General features: G+C 37.3%; 1 protein-coding gene across 1 annotated transcript; it reads left to right on the top strand.

The window, feature by feature from the left end:
- The first annotated feature begins 68 nt into the window (after positions 1-68).
- Positions 69-14,481, top strand: tm7sf2 (transmembrane 7 superfamily member 2). The gene is made up of 11 exons (XM_028467514.1): positions 69-473; positions 1,779-1,863; positions 4,607-4,803; positions 4,890-4,944; positions 6,080-6,274; positions 9,292-9,395; positions 10,568-10,687; positions 10,775-10,943; positions 11,026-11,106; positions 11,213-11,335; positions 13,859-14,481. Exons 1-11 carry the CDS (start codon positions 411-413, stop codon positions 14,017-14,019), a joined length of 1,353 nt encoding a protein of 450 aa, XP_028323315.1. The 5' UTR covers positions 69-410; the 3' UTR covers positions 14,020-14,481.
- Positions 14,482-18,884: the final 4,403 nt, after the last annotated feature.

The following is an 18,884-nucleotide window of genomic DNA, read 5'->3' as shown; positions in this document are numbered from 1 at the left end:
TTATTTTACTTTTTTTTAGTCATACAAAATAATATTAAATCAGTGTAAACGTTTAAATAATTCATTAAATTACATAAAAAAACTAAAGAAATATTTAGTACTCAAATAAGTGAGATATTAAAGATTGGAAGTGTTTGACAGAAATCTGTGCATTTACAATAGCAGGACCTCCATCTTTGTTAACTGTTTGATGTGTCTGCAAGTTATTACTTATGAATGGCATCAATCTAATAAATAAACTGATTATCTTGAGTTCGTGCACGTTATCGCCACATGTAAGCTGTCGCTATCCGAGAGGCCATTCCTATTGGCTGAGGCTTATAGTCCCCACCCTCTTATGATGACCTTTGAGCTCTCTGATTGGCTGAAGCCTCACTCCTCACTTTGGTAACACTTTAAGGGGCGTGGTCATGTGTGGACCGGAGGTGTCCGGTAGTGACCGTGTCTCGTTCAGTGCTACAGACAACACACCGGTAAGACCCTCTAACGCCTCTCTATGATGTTTAAAAGTCCAACTTGTGTTTTCTGTGTCTTATTTCACGGGTTTTTGTAAAGTCAGTGTGTGAAGAGGCTCATAGTAGTTTATCTCATACTTTGTGATGATAGTGTAACAGGAGACTTTGCCCTGGACGTTACGTATGAAAATCATTGGAAATTATTATTATTAAGCATAAGGTTTGTTTTTTTTGTTTTTTCCAAATCACAAATTAGACATTGCTTTTTTCATTTATTTGCGTTAATGTTGTGTTGAGATACTGATTTTAATGATCTCGCCGGTTTTCCTAAAACCGTTTTTAAAGGAAACATTACTGTAATGTAGCCAATAATAACCATAACTTTACCATCAATCTGTGCTCATTCTAAATATGTTGGTCTCCTAAAATAGAAATGCTACAAAAGGGAAGAACAATACAAACCAAAAACTGATCCCACTCTGAATTACTCCAAAATGAATACATTCAAATGCCATTTCTGATCTATTATTTTCATATAACTACTTTATCTGGATGATATTTTCATTGAGTTTGTTTTGTTTATTTGTGTGGAAAATCAAAGAACAATAAAAACAAACCCAAAACACTGAATTATTCTAGAATGAATAAAATTCAATGTCAATTTCTTTGTAGTTTTTAGTATTGTAGCTTTTGTAAATCTCAAAAAAGAACACCACTTTATTTTATTGGATAATTCATCCTATAATTTTACTCCAAAGACAGTAGCAGATTTTAATTAATTGTAAGTAACAGGTCACTCCATTTAATTACTAATAGAAATAATGGTGTTACATAGCTTTAATGAATAAAGTGGATGTGTTACAGTGAAGCTCCACACAAACCCTTTTTGCAGGTTTATTTGCTCACGTCTTTAGTTTAAGCTGTTGTGTAGATGTTTTGTTCTGTGGCATCTGGAACCAAAAGTAACATTAAACTCTATACACATCCACCTAAGTACCTTAAGTTGCATTGCATGCTTTTTTTTTTTTTTTTTTTTAATATAAAAAAATCTCACATACTTGGGTCATTCTGCTGAATCCAATGTAATGGGCACGCTCCATCTCTTCACACAAATCAAGACCAGATGGTCTTTGCCCATGACATGACATTACTGGCTCATCACCACAAATATTATTAGGGGAGGTTAGAACCATAAGCAGAATCAGTTACAAACATACATGTTTCAACATCTTTCATTAATCCTGTTGTTCACCTGATTTAGTTTTTATTTTCTGTCTGCTGTGATTGACAGACTGATCTAAATGTTTAATGTTTTGTTCACAGGGACCCCAAAAAATGACACCCAACAGTCGAGCCTTCAAACAAAAACTGTCCGATGACACAGAGAGCGAGTTTGGAGGGACTCTGGGTGAGTTATGATGTGTTGCCACTGCAGATACACAACATAATTTTGTGAATGGTGAAACCATTCGTATCATTGCGATATATTTTTTTAAACTAGTTTTGGCATGCTTTTGCAAAGTAAAATTCCTTACAGGGGCATTCATGTGAAGAAAAGCAACAGCTTCAAACTCTATAAACTATTCATTCAAGCTCAATTATAGAATGTCACAGACTTCTAAGTTGTTTGTCATTGTAATCAATCTTGCATTACACTGCCATGATATATACCAGGTTAAACATTGTGGGATGAGCTTTGACTGCAGACTTTCTGCTTTCAGTGGGTGTGTTTACCTTTGAATTAGTTCACAAAAAATAACACAATATGTATGTGCTTTCAACATGTAGAGGAACTTAGTAAAGACAAATAGACCAAAGACATAAGTGCATTTTTTGTTGTTGTTAATGACAACAAGGGGTGGACCGGAACAAAAATTCAGCCTAGACATTTTCTGTCCAGACACCATGTAGAAGCCATTATTAAGTCAGCAGTGACGTGCCGTGACCACTAGGGTTGGGTAGGCACGTTCCAAATCGAGACCACCAATGACAATTTCATATGTTTCTGCTGACAAGTGTTAATTCAATTCAAATCAATGTTATTTGTATAAAGCAATTTATGTTTCTGTTGGAAACACAGAAACATGGAGAAAATGACAACAACTCAAAACTGCCTCAGTGAGGAGCATCCACAAAGCCAATCCTTCCTTTTGTACCGTTCACTGTGAAAAACATTTTCTGACCTTACCTTTGCTGAAGCTCTGGTAACTCAGGTGTTGGTCTCATCTTTTAAAAGCTGTCGTTTTTCCTCAAAAAAAAGTTTCTCTGTCATCTCTAGCTCTGTCATCCTGCCTGTAGTGTTATCCCGCCCACTAGCTAGAGAACGTAGCAGCAGCGGTCACATGGCATCTATTCACTAATGTAAGGTGAACTTACGTATAGCATTTAGCATAGCGCGGTTACGTCCAAAGGCAGCTCTCTACGCTGCCTTTGGACGTAAATGGTTGTCATCTTGGGGAACTGACTGCGCATGCGCAAACACGTAAAAACACGTAATGGGAACGGAGGCAGAGGAACAAAGTGCCTTTGGGAGGGGGCGTGGCCTCCATCTGCCTTGAGACAAAAAAAAAAAAGACTGCAGCTGTTCCAGGAAATAGCGCTGTTTAGTAATTTGGGCTATGAAACGCACAAAATGCGGACACTTTCAAACTTATAGGTACTGTAGGGTATTGGAAATGGAAAAATAAATAATTTATATAATTATATTATAATTAAAACAAATAATCAAAATATCAATTCACCCTTGGGTAGGCACTGCCTACCTTGCCTACCCTGACGGCATGTCACTGAAAGTCAGTGATGCTCAACATGTGGCTCTTTATGTCTCTTTATATCTAATTTTTGTCCTTTCTTGAATTTTTTTGCCTACTAACCTAATAAGCTATAAATTCCAATAATCAATCAATCAATGTTTATTTATAAAAAGTGCTTTTCATGCAAAGAGATGCAGCTCAAAGTGCTTTACATACCAGTTGTTCAAAATACACCCACCCCGTACAAACCTCGTCCACCACACACAGACACACAAGTTTAAATAAGGACAATGGCACATGGCTATGTACAGAGGATCTAGGTAAGGAGACATCACAAGGAGTCGTCTGCACCAGGAGCAGGACAAAGACCGTGGGCACAAGGCGCTGAGACAGAGCCCCCATCAAAGCAAAACAGCAAAAGCTATTCACCAACACTGAGGGCCACGAGACAGCATCACAGCCCCCAGTGCTGAGGGCTCCACTGGGGGCTACACTGGGATAGTTATCCTAAAACTGTAAGAACAACATAAAAGATAACAATCCTAAAACTATAAAATGAAACTATAAAACAGCATAAAAGATAACAATCCTAAAACTATAAAACATAAAAAATAATAAAAACATAAAAGATAACAATCCTAAAACTATAAAACATAAAAAATAATAAAAACATAAAAGATAACAATCCTAAAACTATAAACTTTTTCCCCCTACATTTGGCCTCTTTTTGTTCCACATGTTTGGCCTTTTTCAATATTGTTTGCCACATTTTTTTTTACTATTTTTAACCACTTTTTGCCCATTTATGCTGCCCTTTGACTTTACACACCACCTGGTTCCTCTATATTTGTCCACTCTTGACTGCTTTTGCCCATTGTACTTACTTGACACTTTTTTCGTACCATTTTTTGCCACTTTTCGACCATTTTTGGGCACTTGTTACCATGTCTGCCTCCACTCACTCGTCAAAAAAAATGTAGCAGACCAGAAAGGGCCCACTTCTGGTTGACGGATCACCGGGACGATGCCCGTTATGCCAGACGACCAGTCGACCTCTGATGACCGCTAAAGTTTATTATGAAGAATTCGAGGACTGCGGGACTGATTTATTTCATCACTTAGAGATAAAATGTCCATCAGTGCATCAGTGATTCTTGAGCTTCATTGACAGTCAACTCAAGTTGTTAAATAAATTTATGTTGCATTTTGACAAAGTTTCCACAGACTTTCTATCACAAAATTAAAAATGAACACCCATGTTGCTCGTCAAAGGCTTTTTGTCAATAGTATTGTTTGGATGCATTGCAAATAGTTTTTCTCTTTAACATGAGTTCACACTGCATTTGTCTTTGAGGATGTTTTCTACTTTAATTTGACTTTCCCGCTGCTGTATCTCAGGTGCCGTATGCATCCCTGTCTTTCTTCCGCTGACGGTGCTCTTTCTGGTGTGTGTGAGTCGATCTCCTGATGCCAGCGTGTGTCAGTGGCCCCCTCCCCTTCCCTTCATGGAGGAGCTGTGGGACCCACTGGCTCCTGTGCTCCTGCTTGGATGGATGGCTCTGCATGCACTCCTCTATTTAATGCCAGTAGGAAAGGTACAACATCCTCCTCAGAGTGTAAATGCTGGTGTTTCTGTGATTATGGTTTAGTCCAGATTTAGAACAAGTGTGTTTATTTGCAGGTGACTGAAGGAATCGTGCTCAGAGATGGGAAGCGCCTTAAATATCCAATAAATGGTAACGAATACAATGGCAAATAGTGGCAGCCAGAGTTGGGGTCAATTATAATTGTAATTGCTTAGTTGCTAATTAATTACAATTATGATGTAATTATAATTGTAATCATAATTTAAAACATACAATATGTTGCTGTTGTAAACGTAATTGAATCGTAATCTAGTTCAAAAAATTGACCTAATAATTGTAATTGTATGAACATCCTATAAAAATTATAATTTAATTGAACATAAAACTGGGGAACCATGTTATAGTTCTGTGGCTTACACACACGTAGTTAACAATTATTAAAATATAATATTTCATATCAAGTTTTGCCACTACCTGTCAGTTCTCTTGAGGATCATTTTATCATGAAAAACATTTAAATCAAGGGGTATCTGACATATAAAGGCTCAAACGCCCACAACAAAAATATTAAAACCAATATTTTCATGGATAAGAATATTAAGAGGGTAACCAAGAGATGAGAAACTAATTAGATGATAGATAATGTTTTTTGTGTATTCTACAGCTGACTTAAGACACAAGAGGAATGTTAAGTTTTATGGGCTTATTTATTTAAAACTCTGTAATTGTGATTATTGTAATTGAACTTTAGTAATTGAGAACATAATTGTAATTGACTTTCAGGGGAAAAATAATAATTTTAATTATAATTGTATTTGTATTTAGAAAAAATGCCTGTCAATGTAATCGTAATTGAGTTGTAATTGAACATGGATAATTTAATACGTAATTGTATTTGAAAAATGTAGTTGACCCCAACCCAGATGGCAGCAATAAATTCTAATAGAGTGAATGATCTTGATGTTTTTGTGGGTTATATATTATAAGGCTTTCAATATGAATGTGTTGTGAGGATTTTTAAAGCTGTAGCATGTAAGTTTTTTTTGGCATCATTTGGTAAAAATGCATAATAACCTTTGAGAATATTGTGATTCAAAGTGTTCCATGAGCTGTTTGGGTGTTCCTAATGCTTTGGTATCACACTGTGTTTACCTTCTGCACACCTGGAGCTGAAGTGAACATTAATGACCGATTAACATTTGGACTAACTTTTCCCAGTGTATGTTTTGTAGCATCTTATATCATGTTCTCATCCCTCAGCTGAAGCTTTGTTTGTGTCCCTCAGGTTTTCACAGCCTGTGCATCAGTACGCTGCTGTTGATGCTGTTCCTGAGGCTCGGAGCTCATCTGGAGTCTCTGTTTGAGCTGTTTTTGCCTTTGGCAGCGAGTGCAATAGCACTGTCCTTCCTCCTCTCTTTCTACCTTTACATCCGCTCCTTCTGGGCCCCTCCCCATGATCTCGCTGTGGGGGGCAACACAGGTGAGAGAATAAAAGGTTGATGCTTGAAGGAAAAGTTTCCTCCTTCATGCTGTTCAAACCTGCTGCTAGCTTGGTCTGAATCATGGTTCAGTGGAGAATGTTGTTGATCAGGGTAAAAAACACTGCTCATGTAAACTGACCCATAGCAGCTATTTTATGCCCTGCTGTGAAGGCTGAAAGATACGCTTGATTTGTCTAGCGGTAATTAATTCTGATATACAAACTACAAAGATACAGAATCAGGAACAGCACAAACGATGGTTCAGTGTCAATAAATTATCTTTAAATGTTAACACAACTAAATACATAATATTTCGAAATTGTAAAATTTAAATGTTATTATAGATGATGTGGAAATAGTATGAGTTTAATGCTTATCGACCTGAAACTTTTTTAATAGCTTGCGCATGGCCCCAGGGTGATTACATTTCAAAATGTTTATTTTCATTTTATTTTGCAATCAACGCGGGTTAGACTGGAGAGGGGGGAGGGGCGTCTGAGCTGCACTCATAAGATATACTAGCAAAGCTCTCAAGTCTCACACATTCACACCATGTATATCTCATGCATACAAATTACCAGAGAGGTGTCCAGCTTGAATGTGTTTTAGATCAGGTAGCTCAGTGCGGAATGAGTGCATGCGCGCGGCTGATGCGCATTTGTGTGTGTGTGTGAGAGTGAGCCCACGGAGGAGAGATGCGCGTGCGTGCCTATGAGTAGAGTCCACATGGCAACCGGGACAGGTAGTGAGTCTTATATTATTGTTATAATGCAGCCAGTCAATAAAGTGCAGCTCTACAACAGCAAAACGGCCTGTTTTTTCTACACGGTACCATCTTTAAAGTGTGTGACGTGTACCCCGGAGGAGAAGCAGCCTCCGACCCTGGAGAATACAGATCTTCCCTGTGTCCCCCCCAAACAAAAACAGGAAAAGTTTTAACAGCACCTTAACACCTACAATAATCATCACTAACCATAATATCAAACACACGCATGCACGCACACCTGGTGTTGAGGTCTGGTGATAAGACATTTTTGCATAATTCAATACTGAGGTATCTGTCCTATATGTGTGAGTGTAGATTTATTCACCAGTCAAATAGCATTTCATTTGAGTATTGTTGTATTACACTAGCAGTTCTCTTTCTTGCTGTCACCAGCAGAGCGCTATATGGTTTATAACCAGCATTATCAAACTCACGTGTCACACACACACGCACACACTCACACACACAAATAAATGGAGAGGGGCGCCTGTGTTGTAAAACCCTTCTTTATGGTAGTATGTTGGATGTACATGACATGTTTGTGTATAATTAATTTTCCCACTGGGTTTTTTGAGTTTTTCCTTGCCGAAGGAGGGTCTAAGGACAGAGGATGCTCCAGGACATTTATTATCCATTTGCTTAAGTCCAGCAAACATTGGTGCAAACTTTATTCATCAATTTATCATGCACATGTCCCATATTAAATTAAACCAGCGGAATCGCACACGCAAATATACAGTACCCCTTTATAACACTACACAGTGCAGAGTATGTACACCTCTTTGTACAACCAAACTTAAAACACATACTGGTTTGGCCATAATCGACAACTCTACTTAAGCTCCTCCCATAAAACCAAAGAAGTTGAATTAAACAAATGTTCATGTTTTATTGTTCTTTAATAGTTCCATATATTACTTACATATAAACATATAAAACAATAACAAAGCAATTTTTCTTTTGCTCATAAAAAAAAAAAAAGAAAGCATCAGGAGCATTAACAAAGCCAACTAGTGACAACTAACTAAATTATTTATGATTCTACTGGCTCTGAAATGTTCTGAACTTGTAGATTTGAGAATAATCTCACTGATGTATAAAGCTTGCATTAGAAACAGAATGGAATGAATGTTAAACATACGCCAGGTTTAATCCAAAGATAATTGTAAAGTAGAAAATTGTCGTATGAACAGATAATGTAACCGAGATTTTGGATGGACAAAGGGTCTATTTATAATAAATTGTAAAAATGAATTTAAAATGAATAGATTATTTCTCATTTACAAACATCTTCAATGCACATTATGAAATAAATGCCATTGTATCTGGCTTGTAAAATCCAAACACAAAAGAAATAAAATAAATAGAAAACATATACAGAAAGTTAGCGCTATAATGTGAGTATTGCACTGAATGATGACCTAAAGAATGAAAGTGAAGACCTTGATCAAATATTCAGAATGATTGCTTTCAAACAAATGAATAGCCATGCTTTGATGAATACCTCTAATACAGGGATGGTATACTTAGCATTTCTTAACTTCCTTTAGTACTGTTGTTGTGACCAAATATGTTTTGTACCTTGAAATAATAGCAACATGATATCATATCAATTAACTTAAGATTAATACATAAATACAGTATGTAGGGCTGCTCTGAGCCAAAGTAAAATAATGTTTCATCCAATTTTTACATATAAGACATACTGGATCAATAATAATAAAAAAAAAACCCAGAACAGCAAAGTCACCTTAGGTTCCCAATAATATAATAGAATTATTATTTAAGGACAAACATCTTCCTGTTGAGGGCAGTAACACACAGCAAGAAAGCCTGGAGTCGAGTCCAGACAGGAAGCCCTACTGCAACCGTTTAGTGTGGAGTTTGCATGTTCTCCCCGTGCTTGTTGGGGTTATTTCCTGGTTCGTCCAGATTCCCTCCACATTCCAAATACATATGTTAATTGAAGTGTCTGAAATTGGGCGTGTAGAGATTATACACTGCTGGTGTCTGACATTTGTCCTAATAAAATCCACAGTGGATTTAATGGATTTAATAAAGATATAATGAACCACTTTTATTGACTATTTTTAGGTTTTAACTAGGAGTTACTTAGACTGTGTAAAGTTGAGGTATAACAGATATGTATTTTGGAATTACAAATACTGTAGGGAATGGTTGAAACCTTAAAAAACTAAATAATCTGTGTTTCTTTTTGAAATAGTTTTTTTTTCCTGTGTGTTGTCTCAGGAAACCCTCTGTATGACTTCTTTATCGGTCGGGAGCTGAACCCTCGCATTGGATTCTTTGACTTGAAGTATTTCTGTGAGCTCAGACCAGGTCTCATTGGCTGGGTGAGTTACACTAATGTGTCATTTATTAGTATCAATATCTAATTTATACAGCAATTAAAAAAGACAGCTTTTGATATTTATAATGTCTACAAACTAAGGCATCTTTTTGTCAGTAGACTTGGCGGATTGTGGCTGTCTGAAGGGTTGGATGATGGATGTTAAATCACTCAACAACAGATGGAGATGTTGCTCTCCACTGATACTCTGACAGCTTTAAATTGAGCAACTGAAACAGAATTAGAAACTTTTCTCTCTTAAGGCCTGACAGTGATAGAGAGATCAGACAGACTGGGAACACCGCCATGATCTTCTAGCTGAAACCACAGAAGCACCAAACTACCTTTTTATAAACCATATTTTTATATTTTTATTACTCCAAAAGATAAAAGACTTAATTACGTTTTTTTTTCTTTTTCTTTTTTTAAAGATTAAATTCTATTTTGAAGACGTAACTATAGCAAAGAATTGGTTACTTATTGACAGCATGGGGGTAGTAATATTTATTTTAGATAAATTATGTAACAGAGTCTCTGGAACCCAGGGCTGTCAAACTCATTTCAGTTCAGGGGCCACATAAAACTAGAAAACCACTATTATTGTGCCCTAGTTTTCCACTTGTAAATGACTGTTTAATTTTCTTTTCTTAAGGTTTAATGCATGCAGATACATATTTCTGGAACTAAGCTGTGTACGGTAGTTATTCACCAAATAACTAACACATGTTGAAATTAAGACCTGCAGTCTATTTTTGACCCATCATAGCATCTAAGTTAGCTCATTTCAAAGTGAAAAATCCTTGGAAAACAGGAATTATGAAAGTAAAACCCTGTGTATAGTAATGTTTCAGATGTTTGTGCATTAATATTTAACATAGAAACAATATTTCCTTGATTAAAAATGTTTGGATTGATTGGTCTATTCAATGTCCAACTGGGTTGAATGTTGCCCAGAGTTAAACTGAGTTTGACATTTCAGGAACAATGTTTTTAATGTAGTTTTCACTTTGAGCAAAATCAAGCTGTTGGAAAAACACCCATTCTTTTAACAGATTTAGTGCATTACTGCAAAATGAGGCTGTTAGAGATAAAGTTTTAAACAGCATGACTTTTTCATTACATTATCAAATTTAAAATGTTGCCAAACACTATTCATAACCATTTTGTTTCTTCTAGGCTGTGATAAACCTGGGAATGCTGATGAAGGAGGTTGAGCTGCAGGGATCTCCCTCACTGGCCATGTTACTGGTCGTCAGTTTCCAGCTGCTTTATGTGGCGGACGCTCTGTGGAATGAGGTGCGTCTGAAGTTTCCTGGGACTCACGTTTGGAATTTTTATATGCAGAGAGCAAGAAGAGCGTTTTCTTATTCTGTGTTGTAACAGGAGGCCATTCTGACCACTATGGACATTGTGCATGATGGTTTTGGCTTCATGCTGGCCTTTGGTGACCTGGCCTGGGTTCCATTCACATACAGCCTGCAGGCAGCCTACCTGGTTAAACATCCACAGACTCTGTCTTCACTGCAAGCTTTGGCTATAGTTGCACTCAAAGGTGATTTTCCTTTTTGAAAAGACAAGAAATGTTGCTTTCTATCACTAAATATGAGTACTAACTGTTTCTGTTTGTCCCTTAGTTGTGGGATATACCATCTTCAGAAGATCCAACTCACAGAAGAACCAGTTCAGACGAGATCCTACTCATCCAAGTGTTTCAAGTTAGACACTTCCCTAAATGTTGTCTTACAGCCAATATATTATCTTGGAAGAAAAATGTAGTCGGTCAAACTTGCCTCATTTTGCAATGTCCCCAACACCTCACAGAGCTGGAGACCATCGCCACAGCAACAGGGAAGCGGCTGCTGGTGTCCGGATGGTGGGGTCTCGTTCGTCATCCCAATTACCTCGGGGACCTTTTCATGGCTCTGGCATGGTCACTGCCATGTGGTGAGTCTCACACAAGACATTAACCCAGGACCTTCTTGCTGTGAGGCAGATGTATAACCACTAATTCAGCCCAATCAGTTGTTAAAGAAGGCCATTTAAATACGAAAATGATACAAAACAGTTATAACACAAAATCATTTTGTATGGTATTCCTGCTTTCACTCAATATATTGGATACAACCATCTATTTAATGGTAAGCTTGGATATGTTCTCCTCTATGGTCCATGAAATATCATGTGGTGTGCCCCAGGGATCAATTTTAGGCCTTGTTTTATTTCATCTGTATACGCTCCCTCTTGGTGATGTCATCAGGAAGCATGGAGTAAACTTTTGCAGTTGCGCTGATGATACGCAGCTGCATATCTCTGTCTCCTGATGACACCATTTCAATAGATGCTCTTTTTAACTGTATTATAGATATCAATCCTGGATGACAGAAAACTTTCTCCAGCTCAATCAGGACAAAACTAGGCTCAGAGAGATCACTGATCCAGATAACTGCCAATATCTGACAAAGACCATTTTGACTGATTTTTAAAGACCAACAGAATATTTTGTACTGAATCTGAAATCCGACACCAGATTCTGAAAGATTAAAGTCTCTACTTTCACCAAAAAAAAGAATTGTTTGGAGCTTGTTTTGTTCTTCCGTAATCAGCAGTTGAATAGAGCAAGTTTTACACAAATCACCAGTTTCAGAGCAAAACAGGCTTTTTCTAAAAAAAAAAAAAAAAAAATCTCTCCGTGACTTTGAAGCATTTCTTTTTTTTTTTTTTTTTTTTGCTTTATTGAAAACCATATCATCTGAACATTGGTTTCCTTCTAAAAGAAAAAAAAACAACACTAAGACATGGCTTTTGATGGCAAAATTATTATTATGCTGTCTGGCTCACAGTTGAATGTTTTGCTTACAGTATTTTGTATTTCCATCAATCACACAGACGTAACTTCCTCTTCCTCTCGACACGCAGAAATGACCCGTTTGGCCCGGTTATTTGATGGTTTTATCTTACGATCGCGACATTATCAATAATCCACTGAGGTCCACACATGTTCTGTGTTAGCATGTGGTGCTGTGAGCTGTTGGATACTTCACAATATCACTCCGTAGTGCCATAATCTCCCTCGTCCCTGCTTCTCCCTACTTAGCTAATGGTAGCATCAGTGACTAATCTCACATCTAAAGGTGTGCTGCTGTCCCCTTTAGGGCACCAGTTGGTCACTACATTAACAGAGAAGCCTTATCTCACAGTAGAACTCTGTCACAGTGTATCCTAGCAACCTCTGTGAAAAAAAATAATTGACGTAATATCACTGGGCACTGAGCGTTTGGATTTGAAATGACGTAATATTATGTCAATGGCACTGAGTGAGTTAAAGAGTAACTAAACCCCCAAACCACCTTTCTTCTGCTGAAAACATATGTATTTGGGTATTAAGTAGTGCTGTTGATTGATCCTGGTCCAACGCTCAACATTTTAGTTGAAGTATTTTAATTTAATGTATTTTGTTGTAAAATGTAAGAAGGACTGCCCTCTGTGGGTTGAGAACAAGATTCTATGACTTTATTGGACCATTGTGCGTCGCAAACAAGCGCTGTTGTCTCCGCCCTTCTATTAGAACTACCACCTGTGGACTCTGCAATCTCTGCTTAGGGTGGATTGAGAGAATTGTGAATATAGAGGTTATAGTTGGTATAAAGTAGCATAGCATAGCATAGCATAGCATAGCATAGCATAGCATAGCATAGATTGTTCTTTGGAGACTTTATTGTTTAGACTGGGCGTGTCTTTGCTGCACCAGGAGCCCCTCCCATAATTGAGGCATTTTTTTTAATTTCCCTTGACAGACAGACATGTAGGGGTGTGTGAGCATGAGGGTATCCAGTCTGACTGAGAGTAAGATTTAATTGGAATGTCCATATGAGTTACTACTGTCATGGTTTCTTCCTCATCTTTATTCAGTGATAACAGTTCCCCTTTGTGTGTCTGCTAACTGTTTCATGCCTCGTTGAACAGTCTCTTTGGAAAATAGGGACTGTCAGATCTTTGTTCCGCTGACACACGCTCCTCGTTGGAATTCAACTATATGTGACTCCCTCGTGTCGCTGCCTTTGTAACTGAGAGTTGAGCATTAGTTTCTGCCTAATTCTCTGCTGTAAAAGTCACAAACTGAGACTAGACTCCCACAAAAAATTGACAGCATGTCGCAGAGAGCTAAAAGCTTTTTCAAAAGAGAGCCAGTCATACCTTTATGAAAGAAAACAAAAGGACCTTGTGCTGAAACAGGAAGTGCAACTTCAAAAATTGACCACTGAGATGAATCAGCACTTTGAACGTTATGCGTTTATTTGGCAAGGCCTTTGTTTGAAACTTTCTGAAGAGATTGTAGACAGCTTTGTGTGCAGGAGGCTTACATCTCATTTAATAATATTGTCCAGTCTGAAAGAGTAATGTTTCACTCTGTGATTACCTGTCAATCACTGATGTAAACACAACTAATTTTTGCTTTTCACGCTTTAGGATTCTCACACCTCCTGCCCTACTTTTATGTCATTTACTTCACTATCTTGCTGATTCACCGAGAAGATCGTGACGAGAGGCAGTGTAAAGCCAAATATGGACTTGCCTGGGACTCCTACTGCCAGCGCGTTCCTTACAGGATCTTCCCTTACATTTACTGAACACTGAGACCAACTGGAAGAAAGGGACCAAACCCGTCACATCATCACATAAATATGTTCCCAACAAGGACATTGTTTTTTTTACAAGTGATGGAAACTGCAGAAGAGATTCTAATCAACCGTGATTCGTTACAGTTAATTTGACGCCTCGCTACCTCTTAATTCTCACAGCTTGAATTTGAAACCCATTAACGACCCGAGGAAGTTGCCGTCCTTTGCATGTGTCAAGAAGGAAAACATATTACTTTGTCAAGAAAAAGCTTGAAAACTAAAACAACCTGTTGATTTTACTTGTTATATTCCTGTGTACAATATCCTTATTTTGTGAAATTTGCTGGTAATTGTGATCTTATTATAGAAATAGACGAAAAACATTCATATTCATTTTAAATGCTTGTTTTTACATCTGAGCTGTTTTTAAATAACAGATTTACAATTTTGATATTAAATGTCATCTGTGTACATGCTGTTGTTTGTTGACTTTTTATTTTATTTATTTTGAACACATTTCCAATGCTACTTAATGGTTTTTACAGCTTTTAGCAGACGTCTTCACGTGTTGTAAAATGGCTGCTAATAACAGTTCCTATTTAGTGACCTTTCCAAACTGTTACCATCTCACCTAAAAATATTTCTTCTCCAACCTACAAATATCCATAGTAGATGATGATCAGACAGGCTCCGTAAACATCTGTCTCTACTCCGAAAGGACAAAATACGAGCCGTCACAGCTGGAAAGCGTTCGACGTCTGTATTGAAGTGTGTCTCCTCCTAACTGTATGTCTTTGAGCTGGTGGAGTCATCGTGAAGGTCACTATAACTATAAGGTTAGTCAATCAGGAGTTCATTAAGTAGCACATCTCTCAATCGTGTGTGTTATAACACACAGCACATTGGCCTGATAGCTCTCGGCTGTGACTGAGACTCCGGTACCGCCTTCCAGTCTCAAAATAATCATTTCTTTGACCCTTTTTCCATTAAATCCCCTCTATTCACTCACTCAGGAAAGTAACAGCCTTCATGTGGGGGTGTGCATGCTGCTGGATGCTGAGCACTGGCTGAGGCTTGTTGTTAAACCCATTTACAGCACAGTTGACCTCTGGCCCTGCAGACGCCTGTCATTTTGTGTTTTTCATAAGCTGAATGCTAATGAAGAATGGACTAGTTTACAATCCACTATACAGTGTTTCTGCATTCATCCTAAATAAACATGTAAGCAAAAGAAGTCCTAATATGAGCTCATTCATTGAATGATTTAGTTTCAAGCCTATTTACTGTTTGAAATACAAATTGGGACAAAATTTGGAAAGACGACGCCTACCTTCTATTCATTTGCATCCTCTCACCCTGTTTGACTTCTGAATGAATGCAAGCAAACAGAACACAGATTAAATGTATTACATAAAATATACATGAAACAGAAAATTTTTGAATAATGTGGATACCTCTGTTTAAGATTCTTAATGAAAATATTAACATTATGTTATGGAAACCCCAGGGAAGGAAAGTCTGTCCTAATCACGTTCTTTGCTCCATTTGTTCTCTTTATGTTTGTTCCCCTCGTTGTTTCTCCTATTAATTGAACTGAGACAGGGCCTACAAATATTTGTATTTATTTCGGACAAACAAAATAAAACAATTCAAGGGTATATAATTCCATAATAAATCATTCCATGTGTTCAAATAGAAATAGGAAGAGGCAGAAACTTTTCGAGTCCTTTTCTCCTTTTATACCCTAAACCCTCCTCATCCATCGTCACAGAAAGTAAATGATGATACATTTTAAAGCATTAACAAAAGAAGAAGAAAAAAAAACGTTTGAAACTGAATTAATGAAATTTGAAAGATTGATAGTGTTGTCACTTTTGGCCTAATAATTTCAAACTTGTTCATAAGTGAAGAGAGCGGCCATTAAACTACATATTGTGTTCATCCAATGGGACGCGTATTACACGTGTATCTAAACTTGAACCTTGACTCGTTTTCTATGAAGTTTCTGAGCCATTGCTGTACTTTTTTTTGTAATAAACTGTCTTTAGTTTCTCCTGTGGTTTTATCTGTACTGTGGATGAATGCAACAGAGTTCTAGCTATTCACAGTATTTTAACAATAAGTGGCAATAATAGCTTATTATTTTTCTAGATTATGCACTAGTGAATTCAAACTGCTGCTTTTGTATTAGATGTAATATTTTGGTCTATTACAAAGACATATTTTCTTATTTCAGGCTCAAACTGCAATATAAATTTGTGAAATTCAACATGTTTGATTTACTAATTTGTGTCACCGGTTATTAAGTAATGGTGTTGGCTCGAGGAGCAGAAGTAATTGACATTACAACCAGTGATTTAAAGTAAGGCACTGGGAATGACAAATAGGACCATTCATAATGAAATATTAAAACAGTTTTTGATCCAGTGAATGAAAGATAAAGTGATCTTTTAAAGTTTCCTGTAACTCTAACACAGTCTCACTGTGTACAAGAACTCAAAGTGTGAAACTTTAAAACTTGCTTGTTACTTGTCTTTTGAAGGTAAGTTACTGTTGGGGATGAAGTTAAAACCAGATTTAATAAGAATTACATGATGAATTCAATCATGAGCCGATATTTTTAAATTAAAGTACTATTACAAGTTACAAGATGACATTACCAATTTCTAAAAATGATAATTAACAATCCAAATGGATCCATCTTTCACATCTTGAATCTTGGTGAAAGCGGTCATTAATAGAAGATGATGTTTTTGTTGCAGAGGAAAGCTGACAGTCAGAATGAGTCATGTCTGGACTAGAGCTGTCCACACTTTAAATAAACACCTAAGTGTGAACAGGTTTGACAAACTCTTGGCGACTGGACAGCATCAGAAAAACAAATGCCAGCATCCATATTTACCAATGGTTAAACACAAGGCAAGTGATTATGTTTTTTGAAGTCCATTGTTCGTGCAGCTTACAATTATGCTTTTTTTAATATATAGAAAAGGGTAAACCTGATCATTTCTTTCTTTTACTGTCCCTTTTTTACACAACGCTTTCATTCTGACCTTCTCATGCATGTACCCTGCTCATGCTGTGGTTTTCTGCAGTTTGTAGTCGTGTCAGGCTTCCTGTGTTCTCCATGTGTCTGATGTTTTACTCTGTATGCGTCAACCTTGGATGCTGTGCATAATGATGAATTAGCAGTGTGTGTGTGTGTGTGTGTGTGTGTGTGTGTGCAATTACCAAATGTGCGTACCAATCATGACGTTTCAAACCTATCAGTTGTAGCCAGTTTCCATGGCAACCACTCTCTGGAGGATGGAGACAATTATGGCGGTGGAGGGGGCTGAAAAAGGATGATGAGTGTGAAATGGTGAGGACTATGGGATGTAATGGTCCGACAGATGTGCGTTGGTGCGTTACTGTGTGCATCTGTATTCTGGGCTAAGCGGGTGTCATGTAAACACAACGTGCGGTTCTTGTTAACACAACTACACGTGTGCACTGACGGACGCACGATGTGATAAAGAAACTGCAAAAAATGAAGCGGCGCTGTCAACAGTAGAACCAACTTTTTCAGGTGTGACGAGAGCTTGGCAACGAGTCAACAAAAAAAATCTCCAATACAGTTTAGTCTCCATGGTAACTGAAGCCCCCTTGTGTCTGTGTTTTCCATCTGAATCATAAAATAGATGAGCCATAACCTGGTATACCCTGATGACCAATCTAATGAGTCCTCCACAGCAGCCGGGACAAACAGTCAGTGATTATCTTTTTTTTTTTTTTTTTTTTTAAAGCAATCAAAGGAAAATAACATGTAAAAATATCTGGATTTCTTCTGGCTGCAGCGATGCAAATTTCCTTTATTTTGAGAACACTCATAATAAAGGCACTGAGAGCCCTATAATTTTCAGTCTTATTTTGAGGTTGCAGTGCTTCACCCCTAAAGCAGACCCTCTTTCAAACATGTCCCCAGTTTTGTTCATTCCTGTGCCTTCTGAGTGGGAGTAAATGTCTCTGCAACTACTTCTAAATGCAGCTGTTTTTCAACAGCACTCCATGTGGCCCCTTGATCCCTCGTCTAACGCCTCGTTCTGTGTCTCCTCGTCTCCGTTGTTTTATTTGGTACATAGTGCACGTCACCCTCAGCAGAAAAAGAGATCGGAAACATGGGGAAGATCTGTTTGACATTAACGCTTTTATTAGAATACAGCATGTCAGTTTTGTTCACATTATAGTATCATCTAATAGATATAAAGTAATCCACTGTATATACTATAGCGTACATTGATGATAAATGTATAAAATGCAGATACAAATAGAGATATAGCTAATTACAAGTTATTATTATTATTATAATGCTCTGTAGAATTATTATTTCTTCCACTAGTTTCTGTGCTTTAGCAGTGATTGTCCAGACACACGCACACGCACACACACTTTCTTTTGAGGTCTCTGTGTCCTGTGATTACTCTGAATAAAACATTATTTGGCACAACATGTACGGTACTGCAAGCCTTTGAAAGCCACGTCTGCCTATTAAAGTGGCTTCAGGTGTTGTTATTCCAATCACACATCTGCTCAGATTTATCTCTGCCTATATGAAATAGCTTGTGGTGGATGTAGTGTCTTCTGTGATCATGATCAGATGTTGGTCATTTTAGATGTTGAACGATAGGAATGTAGGACATTGTTTTAATAACATTTTCAAGTTAGGATCAACCATTTTTTTTTTATCCATGTTTAAGCATTATAACCTGATGGCATTAGACTTTTTATATTAAGTGAAACACAGTGAACTATCCCCAGTCTTTTATGACAAAAATCCAATATGTGAAGCATAAAGCCAGAGATGTCCTAAAAACAATAAAGTATATCAATAATCC

Source organism: Gouania willdenowi, chromosome 14, assembly GCF_900634775.1.
Source record: "Gouania willdenowi chromosome 14, fGouWil2.1, whole genome shotgun sequence".
In the NCBI taxonomy this organism is placed as follows: domain Eukaryota; kingdom Metazoa; phylum Chordata; class Actinopteri; order Blenniiformes; family Gobiesocidae; genus Gouania; species Gouania willdenowi.
The sequence above is the reverse complement of the archived record's forward strand: the minus strand, read 5'-3'. Positions and strand labels throughout refer to the sequence as shown.

Coding starts and splice junctions, on each gene's coding strand:
- tm7sf2 (XM_028467514.1), top strand. CDS start 411: ATGTGTGGACCGGAGGTGTCCGGTAGTGACCGTGTCTCGTTCAGTGCT. Junction 474..1,778: donor GTGCTACAGACAACACACCG/GTAAGACCCTCT, acceptor TTTTGTTCACAG/GGACCCCAAAAAATGACACC. Junction 10,688..10,774: donor CGGACGCTCTGTGGAATGAG/GTGCGTCTGAAG, acceptor GTGTTGTAACAG/GAGGCCATTCTGACCACTAT.